Source organism: Marmota monax, unplaced genomic scaffold (assembly GCF_021218885.2).
Source record: "Marmota monax isolate L192 unplaced genomic scaffold, Marmota_monax_Labrador192_F-V1.1 WCK01_AAM20220418_F8-fsc00046, whole genome shotgun sequence".
NCBI lineage: Eukaryota > Metazoa > Chordata > Mammalia > Rodentia > Sciuridae > Marmota > Marmota monax.
The window spans coordinates 6843588-6860346 of record NW_026692486.1 but is presented as its reverse complement, the minus strand read 5'-3'; the positions used below and the strand labels follow the sequence as shown (position 1 = coordinate 6860346).

General features: G+C 33.7%; 1 protein-coding gene across 38 annotated transcripts in view; it reads right to left on the bottom strand.

The window, feature by feature from the left end:
- The window catches only part of Adgrl2 (adhesion G protein-coupled receptor L2), a 644234-nt gene that overhangs the window by 82634 nt on the left and 544841 nt on the right, over positions 1-16759 (bottom strand). For all 38 annotated transcript variants that reach the window (XM_058578970.1, XM_058578973.1, XM_058578972.1 and 35 more), the window contains one exon: positions 4904-5117. In XM_058578970.1, coding sequence (XP_058434953.1) covers positions 4904-5117 — 214 coding nt within the window. The remainder of the gene's footprint in view (positions 1-4903; positions 5118-16759) is intronic.

Genomic DNA, 16759 nt, shown 5'->3' with positions numbered 1-16759 from the left:
GCTGCCCTCTTGTTTCTCTTATAGCTATTTGAAATGCTATACTGAATGGCAGTCTTATTTAAAAGTTCATGTTCTTACATACAGAGTCTGGGGTGCTTATAAGCTACCACTAATTTTAAAATCATCTTATGAACCTAATTTTGAAATCACCTTAATTTGTCTTTCTTTTAAATAAAATGTTTGTGTTTCAACTGTCATTCTGATTATTAAATAATTATAACTCCTGTGTAATACAACTTAAAGGGGGGAGGGGGTTAACCATTAATAGTTTTATTACCTTTTTATTTGTTCCAATACATCATATACTGTTTGAGGTTTTGATAAGAAGGGTAGAGAGAACAACTACTTATGTTCATAGAATTTAAATACTGACAATCTCTAGATCTTGCTAAAGCACTTAAATATCTAGAAATGCAGTTGCACATTCATAAAAAAAATGATGAAAATAACTTGACATTTTATTTTGCCTGTTTCCTATAACATGTAATGATATTCATATGAACAAGCATAAGTCTGACATCTGTGACTGGGTATCTGCTGTGTACTTAAATGCATATACAAACAGGCAAACAAAAATTAGCTACAATGTACAAGACCATAAAGCCAGTTTATTCCAAACATTATCTTTGTACCAACTTCCACTGCTTTTTATTTGTTAGCCTAGTAAAAACAGGTAATCATCAATAAAAATTCTTCACTTCCTACTTCTTTCCAGGCTGCTTTTCAGATACCTAATTCATAATACTAGCACTGAACACATAGATCAACATGTGAAGAATAAATAAATGGTTGTTTCTAAGTATGAATCTTATAGCCTCCCTGACATAAGCAGTTCCCAAATTTTGAAATACTAAGTACAAAATGTTCTACAGGTTTAGCATTCCTCATCCAAAAAGTTTGGGACCAACATCATTTCAGATTTTCAGTACTTTGGATAATAATATTATCCAAAATATACAAGGTAAATCTTGAAACTTAACCCAATCTGGATATATAAAATTAGATATTGTGAAGATCCAAACATAAAATTTGCTTATGTTTCAAAAGTATCTTATATATACAGCCTGAAGATAATTTTACACAATACTTTGAGTGGGTCTATGTTTTGATTGCAACCTGTCAAAGGATTTCAGATTTTGAGTATTTCAGATTTTGGATTTTCAGGTCACTGTGATTTCATGGATCACAATTCTAAACTTATATAGTTCATAAAAGATTTATGTTTTAAATAAGAATACATTTAAAACAATTTATTTTATGCAAATGAGATTTTTGACTAATTATTAATAAAATTCATTAAGAATTAAAAGTAAAAACATTTTGGTGAGAATCTTTCAAAAGTACACTTATGTTTTTTGGTTTCTTAAAAAACCCTGATGTTCAGTATCAGCATTTTAAATAGCAAGTTATTATATAATGCACTACTTTCTGCAGTTAATGAACTAGGACTTAGTGGAGAAATAAAACTGTTCAAATTCAATTATCAAAGTGTACTTCTCAACCCAGGAATTCAGGTATTTTATCGTATCTGAATGTATGTGTACGCACGCACTTAAGACTCCTTTCACAATTGCTAGACTGTGGAACCAACCCAGATGCCCTTCAATAGATGAATGGATAAAAAAAATGTGGCATTTATACACCATGGAGTATTACGCAGCACTAAAAAATGACAAAATCATGGAATTTGCAGGGAAATGGATGGCACTAGAGCAGATTATGCTTAGTGAAGCTAGCCAATCCCTAAAAAACAAATACCAAATGTCTTCTTTGATATAATGAGAGCAACTAAGAACAGAGCAGGGAGGAAGAGCAGGAAGAAAAGATTAACATTAAACAGAGACATGAGGTGGGAGGGAAAGGGAGAAAAGGGAAATTGCATGGTAATGGAGGGAGACCCTCATTGTTATACAAAATTACATATAAGAGGTTGTGAGGGGAATGGGAAAATAAACAAGGAGAGAAATGAATTACAGTAGATGGGGTAGAGAGAGAAGACGGGAGGGGAGGGGAGCGGGGATAGCAGAGGATAGGAAAGGTAGCAGAATACAACAGTTACTAATAGGGCATTATGTAAAAATGTGGATGTGTAACCAATGTGATTCTGCAATCTGTATTTGGGGTAAAATTGGGAGTTCATAACCAATTTGAATCCAATGTATGAAATATGATATGTCAAGAGCTTTGTAATGTTTTGAACAACCAATAAAAAAAAAAGACTCCTTTCCTACCTTATTGAATGGTGATCTTTTTAAAGTTAGCTAAAGACTGATTTATAACCAATACACAAACTACAGTGCCTTACATATTCAATGATATCACATTTTATATTGCCCTGAAATTTAATTTTCCTGCTTGTGGAAGGTAAGGGTGGGGGTGGGAATGTGATTCTGAACTTCAAGGAAAAGACAATTTGCCTATGCCTTGTCTTAAAAATAATCTAAAGCAATGTACAAGGTAATAAAAGAGAAAGGAATTGTTTGAATTATAAAGAGTAGAATCTTATTAGAATGTTTACCCCTATCGATATGCTCTTTAAAAATAGAAGAAATCCCAGTTACTATTCAGAAATAAGTCCCCCATATTAACATATGTGTTAGATTGACGGCACTCTACACTCCTCTAAATTTAGATGCAATCATGAGTGAATGAAGCTCAATCTTCTAGGAAAGACAACCAAAAGTTGTCTGAACTGTTGAGAGGATTTTATCCATAGAGTGTATACTCAACTATGTACTCCTGTAACCTGAAAGTATTGTTTTATTATGTTTGATCTAGCTATGGATCAAGAGCATGAGAAGTCCAAAAACTGGAAGAAAATATTTGGAAAAGATACAATTCTTTTTTTTTTTTTAATATTATCCAAAATATACAAGGTAAATCTTGAAACCTAACAATAAGAAAAGAAACAAGCTATTAGAGAAATGAGCTTAGACTAAATAAACACTTCACTAGGGAAGACATACAGAGGGCAATATGCATGAGAAGACGTATAACACCTTCCATCATTAGGGAATTATAAATTAAACCAAGGATGGTACCACTGCATCCAAATTACATTGGCTAAATCCAAACATGGTCAGTACCAAGCGCTGGTAAGAGTGTGAAGTCAGAAGCATTCCCATTCCTTGATGGTGGAGATCCAAAATGATACAACCACTTTGGAAGACAGCTTGACAGTTTCTAATCAAAGTACATGTACTCCTGCTATAAAACCCAGCAATCACAGTCTTTGTAATTACCCAAAAGTCCTGAAAACATGTCCACAATAAAAACCTGCACACAGATATTTACAATAGCTTTATTCACAAATGCCAAAACTTGAAAGACATCAAAATGCCCTTCAGTATTTAAACAGAAAAACAAACTGTGGTAATGTCTGGTCAATGGAATATTACTCCCTGCTAAGAACAAATGAACTATGAAGGAAGAAAAGACATGGCAAAAACTTAAATGCATATTATTAAGTGAAAAGAAGCCAATCTAAAAAAGCTATATATGATTCTAACTATATGACAGTATAGAACTGTAGGGATAGTAAAAAGACAAGGAATTATCAGGAGTCATTGGGGAAAAAAGGGGTGGGGGGAAGAGAAAAAGCACAGAGAATTTGTAGGGCAGTGAAACTATTCTGTTTGATACAATGGTGGACACCTATTGTTAAACAATTTATAAAACCCATGGAGTGCAAAACACCAAGAATGACTCTTAGCGGGATTAAACTATGATCACAGACATAGTGGTGCACACCAGTAATCCCAGCAACTCGGGAGGTAGAGGGAGGAGGATCACAAGCTCAAGGACAGCTTCAGCAACTTAATGAGAAACCTATCTCAAAATTTAAAATAATTAAAAAGCCTGGGGATGTATCTCAGAGATAAGTGCCCTGGGTTCAATTCCCAGTACACCCTCACCCCTGCCACCAAAAAAAAAAAAAAAAAAAAAAGCATAAATAAAACAAAAGATAACTATGAATTTGCGGGGTAAGGATGTGTATGTAAGTTCACAGACTTTAACAAACATACAGCTTTGGTAAAAGATACTGATAACGTACTGTGCTTATGTGAGGATAGGAGTTACATGGGAACTCTCTGTACTTTCTGTTCAATTTTACTAGAATTTAAAATTGCTTTTAAAAACTAAAGATTGGGCTAGGGTTGAAGCTCAGTGGTAGAGCACTTGCCTAGCATGAATGAAGCACTGGGTTCGATCCTCAGCACCACATTAAAAAACTAAATAAAGGTATTGTGTCCATCTACAGCTAAAAATATTTTTTAAAAACAAAAAAACTAAAGCTTACTATCTATTTATTTATTTGGGAGCGGGGATACTGGGGATTGAACTCAGGGGCACGTGACCACTGAGCCACATCCCCAGCCCTATTTTATATTTTAATTTACAGACAAGGTCTCACTGAGTTGCTAAGTGCCTCACTTTTGCTGAGGCTGGTTTTGAACTTGCTATCCTCCTGCCTGAGCCTCCCGACCCACTGGGATTAGAGGCATGTGCCACTGCACCAGGATAAAGCTTACTTTTTTAAAAAGCTAAGGAGCACCTATTGACAAAGACCTAAACATTTAAACCTTCTTAATTAATACCTAAAATACTTCAAATTTTTGAAGCTCTAAAAAAGATTATATTTGAATTATTATTCTTCCTCTTTTATAATATATAAAAGATATGTAGTATATAATCCTTCTTTCAGGCTATATTAAAATAATATACAAGTCTGAATATTGTAGAAAACAAAGTAAAAATCAATAGTAGTGTGATAAAAATCCAACTCAGTTTCATACATAAACTGAGATATGGGCTGTGTCTATTCACTTTGGAATTACATTAATTCTACAAACTTGGATAAACATACTAGACAAAACGCAACCATAAATACTTTAATATTTACCTTTGAGTCATGATTTTGAAGGCATCTGGGAGGTAGCAGTCTGTATTCTCCATCTGAAATGGGTCCGCATCACAAATCTTGTCATCTGTCCTACCGTAGTTAGCGCTCTCGATCATGATGACATCACTGCCCGGACAGCGCAGATCTATGGAATAACCTTCACAGGACAATTCTCGCCTGACTAACCCAAATGGTAAAGCTGCTCTGCTGAAACCTTAAAATAAGAAAAGAAAATCAGACTTTAATTAATTTGTGAAACTATTTTAACAATACACTTTCCAGTAATATGATTCACATCTACAGTCAAAAGATGTCAAAAATTCATTTAACTCTAAGTCTGAAATTTATTATCAGTTTGCTTTAATATATCTTTACTTGGACTCACCCTTATAAGATACTTTAAAATGACTCAAACAAAATATTTTCTGCGTAACCTAGTGTAAACACAAGCTAAAGAGCTCCTTTTCAGTAAATGCAAAGAAAATGACAAATTTGATCAACTGTATATACAGTGACAAGTTTTACAAATATCATATATAACCATTAATCAAGGAAAAATTTGTTTGTGCAATGGATTACAAGTTCTGTTATACTTTCTTGTTTAATGTATACATATAAATTTGCTATCAGCATCATTATCCCCAAAATACCTTTGTCTTAGCAGTTCTTCCCCAAAATAAGTAAGACACTTAAGACAGTGGAACACAGCTGTTAACCTTTTCAACTTATAGACACTGACATGGCTGAAAGGATTCATCAGACAAAGGAAACATTATTGCTCCAATCAAATCAATTAAAAGACCCAAAATGGCAAAAATTTCTCTAAGCTTCAGGGTTGTAATCTGCAAAATGAAGATGAAACATCTGTGATATTATTTTTCCTACCTGTATGGCTCTAAAATGACGAGAAGTGTGCATTAAAATACTTAAAATGCTATATGAATTTATTTATTGTACATGCAGTCAAGTGTAGACAACCACTGTTCGTGTGTGCCGAAAAAAAAGTTCTTGAATAGAATAATAGGTTACAATTTGAAGTCTGAATTACAATTTTCAAATAGGGTTCCCATAAAGCTACAGAACATAGGACAAAAGGTAAAAAAAGAAAGCCAAGGATAGCAAATATGTCTCTGGGGGGACAAACATCTGTGCTATGCCAGCCTGGTAGGTACTTATGGATCAGCCTCCACATCAAAACCCTCGTGCATGAAATTTTTATTTCAGTTCTCTAGGTTGTCACCATTTATAGTATTCCTATTATAAAAGACAATGCTTTATTTTTATCTTTATACTTTCAGTTACTCTGCATGATATAACTTATCCCATGTGTCCTATTGGGTGGTCCTGACACTCAAAATCAAAAGTAACATCCAGCTTGAAGAGCTGGGTTGTGTTCAGGTCAACCCAATGTCAAAAACTGTTCTCTGAATCCTTATTGTACAATGCTTCTTACTAATTCAATGGAAGAGAAAGTCACCTAGACAAAAATGCACCTTCTTTCCAAGATACAAATAATGTTGTTAATGGGTTATTGGATCATATATTGGTGTGATCTGGACTGGCAACTCTCAAACCTGGCTGAACGCTCAGTTCTACTGAGAAAACTAAAGGTGTAACTGGATTGAACAGTGGGTGGGGTGGGGAATGTGATATCTGAAACCTGGAAACCATCAGGAGATCATAGCAAACTATTAAAATTACTCAAACAAAATATTTGAGTAAAAAAAAAAAAAAAAACCTGGGCAGGCTTCTACTGAGATCTGTGGTATTATGAGCACATTGAACATATATGTGAGGCACACTGTCAATGAAGAGGAAACACAGAAAAGAGAGAACAGAACCAGACAAATGTCAGGACAATAGCAGTAGGCAAGCCCAACTTTGAAAGATGGTATGTGTGTGTGTGTGTGGGGGGGGGGGGGGGGGACAGACATACACAGACAACAGCAATTTCCTCCTTTCCTGTCAAATAACTAAGCTTAAATCAGTACTATTATATAAATACTTTCAATTAAAACAAATTTAGAAGCTGATATTTATTTGTGGAAAAAGCTATGTGGAACCTCAAACGAGTGACATTAAATAATATTTTTGAGCACAATCTACTTTAAAGGCAGAGGTGATTTGCAATTTTAATTCCATAATAAAACAGAATAAATCATATTATTAGAAAATGTGAGGAATATTAGAACATGCTATTAAAAGACTGGCTTGGAGCCATAATTCAAAATTCTTACTGTTTTGTCAGAAACACAGAATTGATTATGAAGCTCTTTGATTTTTAAACTGAGCCCTTTAATTTTTATTGTTGTTAGTTTGCAGGATCATAAACATGGCTGTAAGTGAAGCTTTTCATGACTGAGCTTCAAGTTGTATTCCAGACCTACTGAATTTGAATCTCCAGGTTCAGATAAAGGTGGGATGCACTGGGGGGTGGGGTGTTAATCTACAACGCACTGATAAAACAACTAAGATGTACCAAGATTTTCTCTAAGGCCTTTTAAAAGTAATATTTTATTTCTCTACTGAGATTTCATATTTGTTAAGTTATTGTCATGATGTTTCCTCTTAATTCTCTAATACAGTTTTACTGTAATCTTTGCACATATTCATAATAGATGCTTTGAAAAGTTTTCCTGCTGAATCTATCATCTGGGCCTACATGAGAAGCGGTTTCTATGGAATGCTTTTTCTCCTGACTATGGATCAACTTTCCTGTTTCTTTGTGTATCTTGTGAACTTTCTGTTGTTTTTGAAAACTATACATTTCAAATAATATTCTGTTAGTAATCCACTAACTGTGGATTCATATTACTTTCCCCAGAGAAATTGTAGCTGTTGTGTTTTCTTTTTAGTGTCCTGACTTGATCTACAAAATCCGTCTCCACCACTGTGTACAGCTACCGACATCTCTGCTTGTTGCTTCGTTTTTACCTTTTAGCCGAGGTTCCTAGAAGTTACCCTCTGTCTTCATATAGCTTAGTGATCAGCCAATGATCAGACATAAACTCTGCACAAAAACTATGAGCCCATAGAAATGTTCCACTCTGCTGAGTTGGGAAGAGTATTCAAAGTTCAGATAGTTTTCAAATCAGTCTGCTATTTGCTTTCTGCCAGCCCTATCACACCTCTCTGTACAGGTGTGCACCTTCCTAGTTAGTCAAGAATGATTAAAGATCTAGTGGCTCCTCATTTCCTGGTGGTGCCTGCATAGTGCTTTGTAACTTGGACCACAGCAAATGGTAGAAGAGCTACAATGTGGGGAGAGGCAGGGGCAGATGTTTATTTCCTATAGCGTCTACTGTTTTCATTGACAATGCTCTTGGGTCTTGGTTTCCACCCTGAACTTCGAATCAAGTCAACTGTCTCTGGCAGCAAAGTCACTGTGTTGGAAGGCCAGCCTTCTCCTGATGAAGCTACTACAATGACAGCTAACCATGAGAGATGAGGGGCAGGAGCAGCCTCACACTTTCAACTTCCACTGCTCGTAGGGGAAGTTCTAACAGATTTTCAAAAGTGTATACTCCCCACTAGTTGTTTGGCTTTAGTTAATTTTCAGAGGTCAAAATGATTGCTTTTGACAATTTTGTCCAATTTTACACTTGTTTTGGGGGGAAGAAGATTCTCTGTACCATCATTGACACAAGTTCCTTTAAGAACTTTACAAATACTTCCTAACTAAAAGTCCTCAAACCAACCATACAGATAGGTACTACTGTGATCACCATTTTACAGAGAAGGAAACTGAGGTACAGAATGACTATATTTTCCATGATTACATATCCAGTAAGAATAAAATTAAGATCTGAAACTCAGCCAATTGTAGATGACAGAGTTATGGTATAATGGGTGCCTTCAGTATTGGGTGAAGAAGAGGAGCAGAAAAGTAAAGAGTACATCACATGGCCAAGTATTTAAATAAATGGCTCAGTCAACATAATCAACATCAAGAAATCCCTAAATGAAAGACTTTTAACCACACCATTACTATGATATTTATTTTAAACTCTATTTTTAATCTATTTTTATTTCAACAAAGAAAAAAAACCAAAACATCCCAACAAGCAAAGAGTAATACAATCCATCTTGCATTCTTGACAATTGTAGAAAGAACTGGTGGGAAGCCCAGTGAGCAAAAAAAAATAAATATTGCAGCTTTGTGCTGTGCAAATGTGAATACCACCAAATAGCAGTGCTTAGAGTAAAATGAACTGTTTTGCTCCATTTCTCCTCTGGGAACAAATGATTCTGAAGAGACAGCCTCCCCTCCTCAAGCTACAGAATGTCAAGCAGTAACTCTCTGTGCTTTAGGACGGTGGCTGGGAAAAAATACCTCCCAGCAACAGGTGCTGGGACACAGGACTGAAATCATCCACATTCAGGGGAGAAGTCCTAATGAACAGATGCACTACTACTAAGTGGGAATCCTATGACCAGAATTGGAATTCCGTCACTGGATTTCCAATCATGTATAAACATTTTTACAAAATCACAGGATGCTCTGACACCAAATAGTATGCATACTTTGTTGTAATTGCCTTCAAGCACTTGATTAGAAACATTTTGCTTTTCTCCCATTATCTCTGCTCAGTCTATCCTTTACACATTTTTATAAAATCATGCATTCCTATAACAAGTGTTATTAAGCTATAATATAAAAATTTCAACTTTTCTGGTACTGTTTTCCTTAATTACTTTGAACTAAACCCTGTCATGGATGCTACTGCTCATGCTGTCTGAGGGCCCCTGGAAGCACAATGCTTTTTGATTATCAGGGACCTCTATGGGACTGAGGCTGTGACTCCAAGCTGTATTGAAACATTAACTCAAGCCACAGTCTATTATGAGAGAAGGCATATGAAGTCTCTGAATTATTCTTATTTATATATGTTAATGAGATTTCTTCCTAAAATGGAAATGAGTGTTAAAAGTAAATCTCAAAGATAAATTAATTCACTAATATTTCAACTGTTCCATTTATCTCTGCATATTCATGGAGTCATTGGAACACAGTTTTAAAATTCAAGGATGCATAATAAAACTTTTTATATCAAAAACTGTGTGTTAAAACCCTGTTTTATTTAAATTTATAGAAGGTCACTCTGTTTTTCCATTTATTTGATTAGTTCCATTTCAGAAATAGCTATCAATCAAATCCTAAAATAACTCTTTTGTGTTCATTAACACATTATTCTCTTGCAGATCTGAAGTATGTGACAAGACTAAACTGTGACAGGCAGAGGGTTTAAAAAAAAAAAAAATGTCACCTATAACCTTGTTTTCATGCTAAAAGAAAACAAAAGAATACAACTGTTACTTTGTAACATAAGCACACTGGCCAAAAAAACACCAATTTGTACCCAAATCTGGTTAGTGTGAAACACCAACCAAATCCTCCCAGAAATATGGAACTTTTGTAACAGAAAATGCTCAATTTAAAATCATGTTAACTACAAAATAATTAGCTGAATATAAATAATAATATGCCTTAGCTTCTTGTGTCATTTTTATTAAGAAGTTCTATTCATCTTAGATAAATTTCAAAAAAAGTGAATTGGATGTTTTAAATTATGAAGCATTTTTTAATTCTAGAAAAAAAATGTTTGCAGTTTATTTAAATATTTACAATATTTTGTTAAGCAAAATCAGTTTGTCAAAAGTGCTGTTTTCCAATAGAAATACATTAAAAATATCTAAGAACTGTGTAATAAAAAAATTAAGACAAAAAAATGGACAAAAATCAAATTACATAAACCTCAAGAAAAAAGCTTTAACTTTCATATTTCCTAAGAGTCCCAAATTCTAGATACTTGGGATGCTCTAAAGTAAAAAAAAAAAAAAAAAAAAAAATGTACTTGTACCATATCTTCAGCTGTTAAGTTCAAATATTGCCACTCTGACAAGCCTCTCAGTATTTTAAGGAGAAAGTATGCACTATGAGTCCTTCAAAACATTTGGGATTAAACTCCTTATGAGAAAGAAACTGATCATGCCCATTTAAAAACTTCTAAATTATCTACCACTAAGTAATAATTAACAAGTACCATTTTAAAACAGTAATTTCAGTTATAAAATACTATCTATTTAATACTGAACTTTAAAAGGAAAATTCCTGACAAGCTTATCTATTAAAAATAACATAAGTCACAAAAGAGACACTCTTGATAGTCTCAGCACATAGCTGCAATTTTTCCAAAGTTCACATGTATAATACTTTAATTCCAATATTCTTTTTTTTTAATTGACTGAATTTCATATCAATCCTCAATATCACACAACTACCCAATGCCAATGTTTAAACTACTCACTCCACACAGGATATTCTGCTCATCTTCTCTTAGGCAACAATTAGCCTTTATGATCCAGTTCAAGGCATCCTTGACCATAGAGAAAGAAAATCTGACCTCAGGTATAGGCCACCAATTTCTTCCAATAATTGCCTAGGACCTACTATGTGCCTCTGTTCTTTTAGACACCAGGGATATAAAGTAAACAGAAATGAAAATGATCCTTGTGTGAGGGTAATAAAGATGCACTATCTACCTAGTTCAACACTAGAATGCCAAAACTTCATAAAAAGACATTTTGTAGTATTCTTCACAGAGGACACAAAATAAAGATATGTTAAATAAATGGGTGTATTAGTGAAATGAGTGTGCATAATTGTGAGCTCTTCTAACAGAGTAGAAAACATGCTCTGAATTTGTATTTCTTCCCATTCTGGACTTTGAGATTGCAATGGAACGGGGATAAATTCTATTTATTTTTATACCCTTGATTTTCAACAAAGTACCTGGAACTCAGCAGGCATTCAATTTTCACTGTATTTTGCCATATGCTTCATACTTTAATTCCTATATTCAAAAAAGATGTTAAATACACACTAGAATATAAAATTATTTTTGAAGAAAAAAAAGCCTCTACAGTTTTATCTTTATATTAAAAGTTTCTGATATTACATTTAAGTATGCATATTATCAGAAAATATTTTATAAAAAAAACAAATGTAAAGAGATAAAAATATAAACATGACAAAGATATCTTCACAAGAGCCCACTATTCAATGAGATTCCAATTTAAAGATGTGCCCTTGACTAACTTCTAGAATTCAAAATATCCCAGAGTTGTGATCATTAATCATTTAAAAGGAAAAAAGGAGACTAGTAACTTTACACTGTCTCCCCTCCATTCCCCCCCCCCAGGGAAATAGGAACTATTGTTTACAATTCTACTTTTTTATACTTATTTAAAAACCAGTTTAACCTTAAGAAGTTAGCATCAGAAATGTAATTTCTTAGGTTGTTCACATTGTATTACCAAATTAAAGTTCTGAAGTAATTCTGTATAATTTATTCACTGTCAACAGAGAATAATTACAGAATAACAAAACACCAATTTCATCATCTCAGGTAAGACAATTTCTTTCCACCTCTATATTGATTATTTAATATAATCTTCTATTTAATGATTTCTTTTATTATCCTTTTCTTATCAGAAATTCCATTAACTTTTCCACCCAGCCTCAGAGTACTAATGACTGACCCAAGCCGTGCTTAGCTAAATAGAATTCTTTTCCTTTCCTGTCACTGTATTAAAGTCTGATGAATAAAACTAATCAGAGCAGAGACTTCATTTGAAGGATTTCCCAGGCAGGTCTCCCAGATCAAAAAGTGTTAAAATTTGGGTTCTGCATCTTTTTGTTATTACCATGCTATATTTAAACATAAACAACAATATTTTTAAGTCACAAAACTACTACCCAAAATTTCATTTGTAAAAAGGTATATTTAAACTAAATTGCGAATGTATGTAAGGTTTACATGTTAATGTGTTTTTATTAGGCAACAACAAACTCTAAATATGTGAAGGAGTTCCCTGCGAACTCCTTCTTCATCAAAGGTATCTGTAAGGGGTCCAATTAATATTAACACCAGAAGTTAAGAGTTAACAACATTGAAACTGCACTAAAACCACCCCCTCATTTCTCTCCTTCCCACACAGGAATCCAAATGCAATCACTTCAACCACAGCTGACTCAAACACATGTCCTACAGGAGAAAACCTTACATTCCCAGATGCATGCCTGTGAAGTATTCGTTTCACAATTCATACGGAAAAAAATAACACAACCTGAAATCAGTCTCAACACAAAGTATTACCCATGCTAACAATTTGATCATTTAAAAAGTGCCAGATATTTAATTTCTTCTTCACTGATGAAAGGAGCAATTTCATGAACTGCTTCCTACATACTTTCCAAAAAGGCACTGTTTTCCTCTAAAACCTCAAAGAACTTTGTAAGTGAGGATTGTTTTTGAAAGTGAAATCACTAACATATAAGACTCTCTAATAATAGAGTTATTTTTATCTCACAACCAGATGCAAAGATAAATTTCTAAAAGATACATGGAGCTTATGGGAACAACTAACCAAGCAAGGAATAAGACAAAAATAATAATAGCGGGTTGGGGATATAACTTAGTTGGTAGAGTGCTTGCCTCGCATGCACAAGGTCCTGGGTTCAATCCCCAGCACAACACACATACATGCACAAAAAAATAAATAATAATAATAATAGTAGTAGTAGTGGTAGTAGTAGTAGTAGTAGTAATAGCAGTAGTATAAACAATACTCCCGTAAACACTGCAATTAGTGTGGCTATTATTTTTGTCAATAAATGCTCCTGGACCAATAAGAAACTGCAAAATGCCTTAATAAGAGAAATCAAATGCAGTGGTGAGCCCACTTTGTGAACCTCATCTCAAGGTGCAATGGATATGAACAAAATAATGAAGACCATCACCAAGTAGAAAACAGCATTTATTAATTGCTCATTCATTTATTCCTGAAGTATTTGTGTCCTTAGCACATTCTGATTCCTCCTTTAAACTATTCTGGAATAAGGCAAACAAACCATTAATACTACCTCAACACCACCATTCCCACAAACTACAGAAAGCCCACCCAGTGTTCAAGTCCTTCCTGAAGAAAGCAGATGACTTACAGAAGTACTTTACCAACTGCAATCTATGAGTTAGGACAGAAACTAAGCCCAAAATAGTATCTAGGTTATAAAATCATTTTTTAAATGACAATGTAGTAACTTTGAATTCAGGTTAGTTTGGGTGTTATCATGTTTGTGCTTTGCTATTCAGATGTGTTCAATTTTTAATGATATGTTTTAAAGAACATACTCAAAAGTTTTCAAATCTGTGTCACCATAACATTCAGGGAAGGAGTCGGGGGGAGATATATTTAATCTGATATTGCAAAGTTATAAAATGTTACCTTAAAAGAGAAATAATACTACTTTTCTGCAGAGTTAAAATTATATCCTTTCTTGTATTTAACTGTCAAGCTGAACATCAAGAGAACTAAGAAACAGCATGGTAGCAGATCCAATGGTATAGGCCCTGCCCCGGCACACTAAGGCCCATTGTAGTCTTTCATACCTGCTCCCTACAGGTACCAACAGTGCAGAGGCAACAGAGCAGTTCCAACTTCTAGACCCAGAGATTCTAACAAATTACAAGGAGTTCCAGGAAAAAAAGGTTCATAGGGACCCGTTTGAGCTAGTGTTGCTGTGCCCTGGTGTACGACTCTAATGCCCCTTCCCTAGTACTTTAAATGTTTATTTCCCTTTACAACTTCAGATAATTTTAATTTCATCCCTTTGATCCTGAATGTTACCGGATTTAAAAGCTTACTATTCAAGGAAGGAAGAACTACAGAAGAAAGTCTTGCTAAGGGTTCCAAGAATAATCAAATGCTTCTTATCAGAAAATGAGAGTAAGTTTAGGATTTGATTTATACTAACAGGCATGTTTTAGGAAATTACATTTCTCAAATCCATGTAGCATCATGACTAAGATGAGTAATCATGACTAATATCCATTGTGAGGATTTCCATGATTGATACGAAAGAGATAACAGTGAGCAGATAAAAGAACCTGGGCAATGAGTGCTAGTTCTGCCATTTGCTGACTGGAAACATGTAAATACGTTTCTTTACAAATGAACTTCATTTTTCTTATAAAATTGTGGTGTATTAATATATTTAATACAAAAATATAGTAATTACTCAAATGTTCTGCAAATAAAAGACAGATTTACTCTATTAGATTACCCACACACTTTATTCTCAATAACATTTTGACTGCTTGTTTTTCCATGATCCATGACAAAGAATGACTTTTTAAATAATATAATGTGTTAAAAAAAATCAAAGGAACAATATTTCGTGATGCATGCAAATTAGATAAAATTCACATTTCAGTGTTCTATAATAAAATTTTAATTTGTCAATAAATTTTTTAGATATTCATTTCTCTCGTTATATAAATATTTATGATACCCTTGGTTATGCCTTTTGGCATACAAAGCCTAAAGTATTTACCATCTGGTCATTTACAAAAATATTTGTCAACCACTATTTCAAATAATTCAGGCAAAATAAGTGAATATTACTACAGTTTCCTCTTCTCAGTGGATGTTTTGATATTGAGTAGAAACAGTTATAGAGTCTTGTGGTTTAAATTTATCACAGAGGTAATTAAATCAGGAAGAACAAGATCATTAGAGTAAGTTCTCTGCTTACCAAAGCACTGAAAGGTGATGTAATATGGGAAGTGGGGATATGATCAGGTGGATAATTGCATTTTAAAAATGTTCCATTTAAATATTCCTTCCTCCTAACATTAATTTAATGATGTCTACAGATGTTATTGAAGTGTTTAATTTTACGATGGATAACTATTTTATAACAAAACAAATCTGGACAAGGGGTATACCTGATTTGGCTTAGAATCCCTGAAAGAAGTGTGTGACTAGATAAATCGCTTCAATTGCCAGTATCCTGCTGTCTTTATTTGAAAACTAGGTAAAAACATTGATGGATATAACAATGTACATTAACCTAAAAGCACTGACCACACAGAAACTGAAATTCATTAGAAATTAAGATAAAGCAATTCTGAAATTTAAACATCAGAAAACACACACATATTTAATTAAGCACAACTTATGTCCCCCAAGATACTAAAGCTCTAGAAATAAAAGGCCTCCAAATAACTATCAGTAGAAACATAAAATATTCAATTTAGTTGATAAGCACAAAATATATTTAAAAATTAAATTTGGTAACATTGTCTCCTATTACATCACCAAAGATTTGTTTGTTCAGGTATTACAAAACAGGCAGCCTCAAATATTCCTGGGATTATGAATGGGTACAATCTTTTTTTAAAAGAACCATTACCAAATCTCATTTATAAGCATATATTCTAAAAGTTATCCAAAATTTAGGCAAGAATTTGGGTAAAAGGTATTTATGAAAATTGACATAAAAAAACTTCCAAAATACGGAAGTGGTTTAAATATACACTGATAAAATGTAATGTGATGCACTCCAAAAAAAAAAAAACCACAATATCATAATACAAAATAATAGAAGGTACAAATAAAAATAAATATCACTAATAATGCAGTGATAAGATTTATTGATTTAGTAATGGGTTCCCAGATAAGTAGGCAAAAAAAATTATTAATCTACTCCTGCGGACACAGCCATAAGGGTAAAGGGACCTAGGAAACAATAACACATTTTGGCCTAAAGTGATCCATTCATTGAAACTCATTGGAGCTCAGTAATCCGGGAGCTCAGGAAAACTGGCCACTAACCCTGAGGTACCAGAAAACAGAAGTTGAGTTAAGGATTTAAAGCAGACTAGGAAGATAAGGAAGATTCTGTACCCCTTTGTGAGAGCAATTCAAAAACATACTATCTCATACTAAGAACTAAAGTGATACCAAAGTGTGTTTAATTTTTCTTGTTTGGAGCTAACAGAGACTATACAC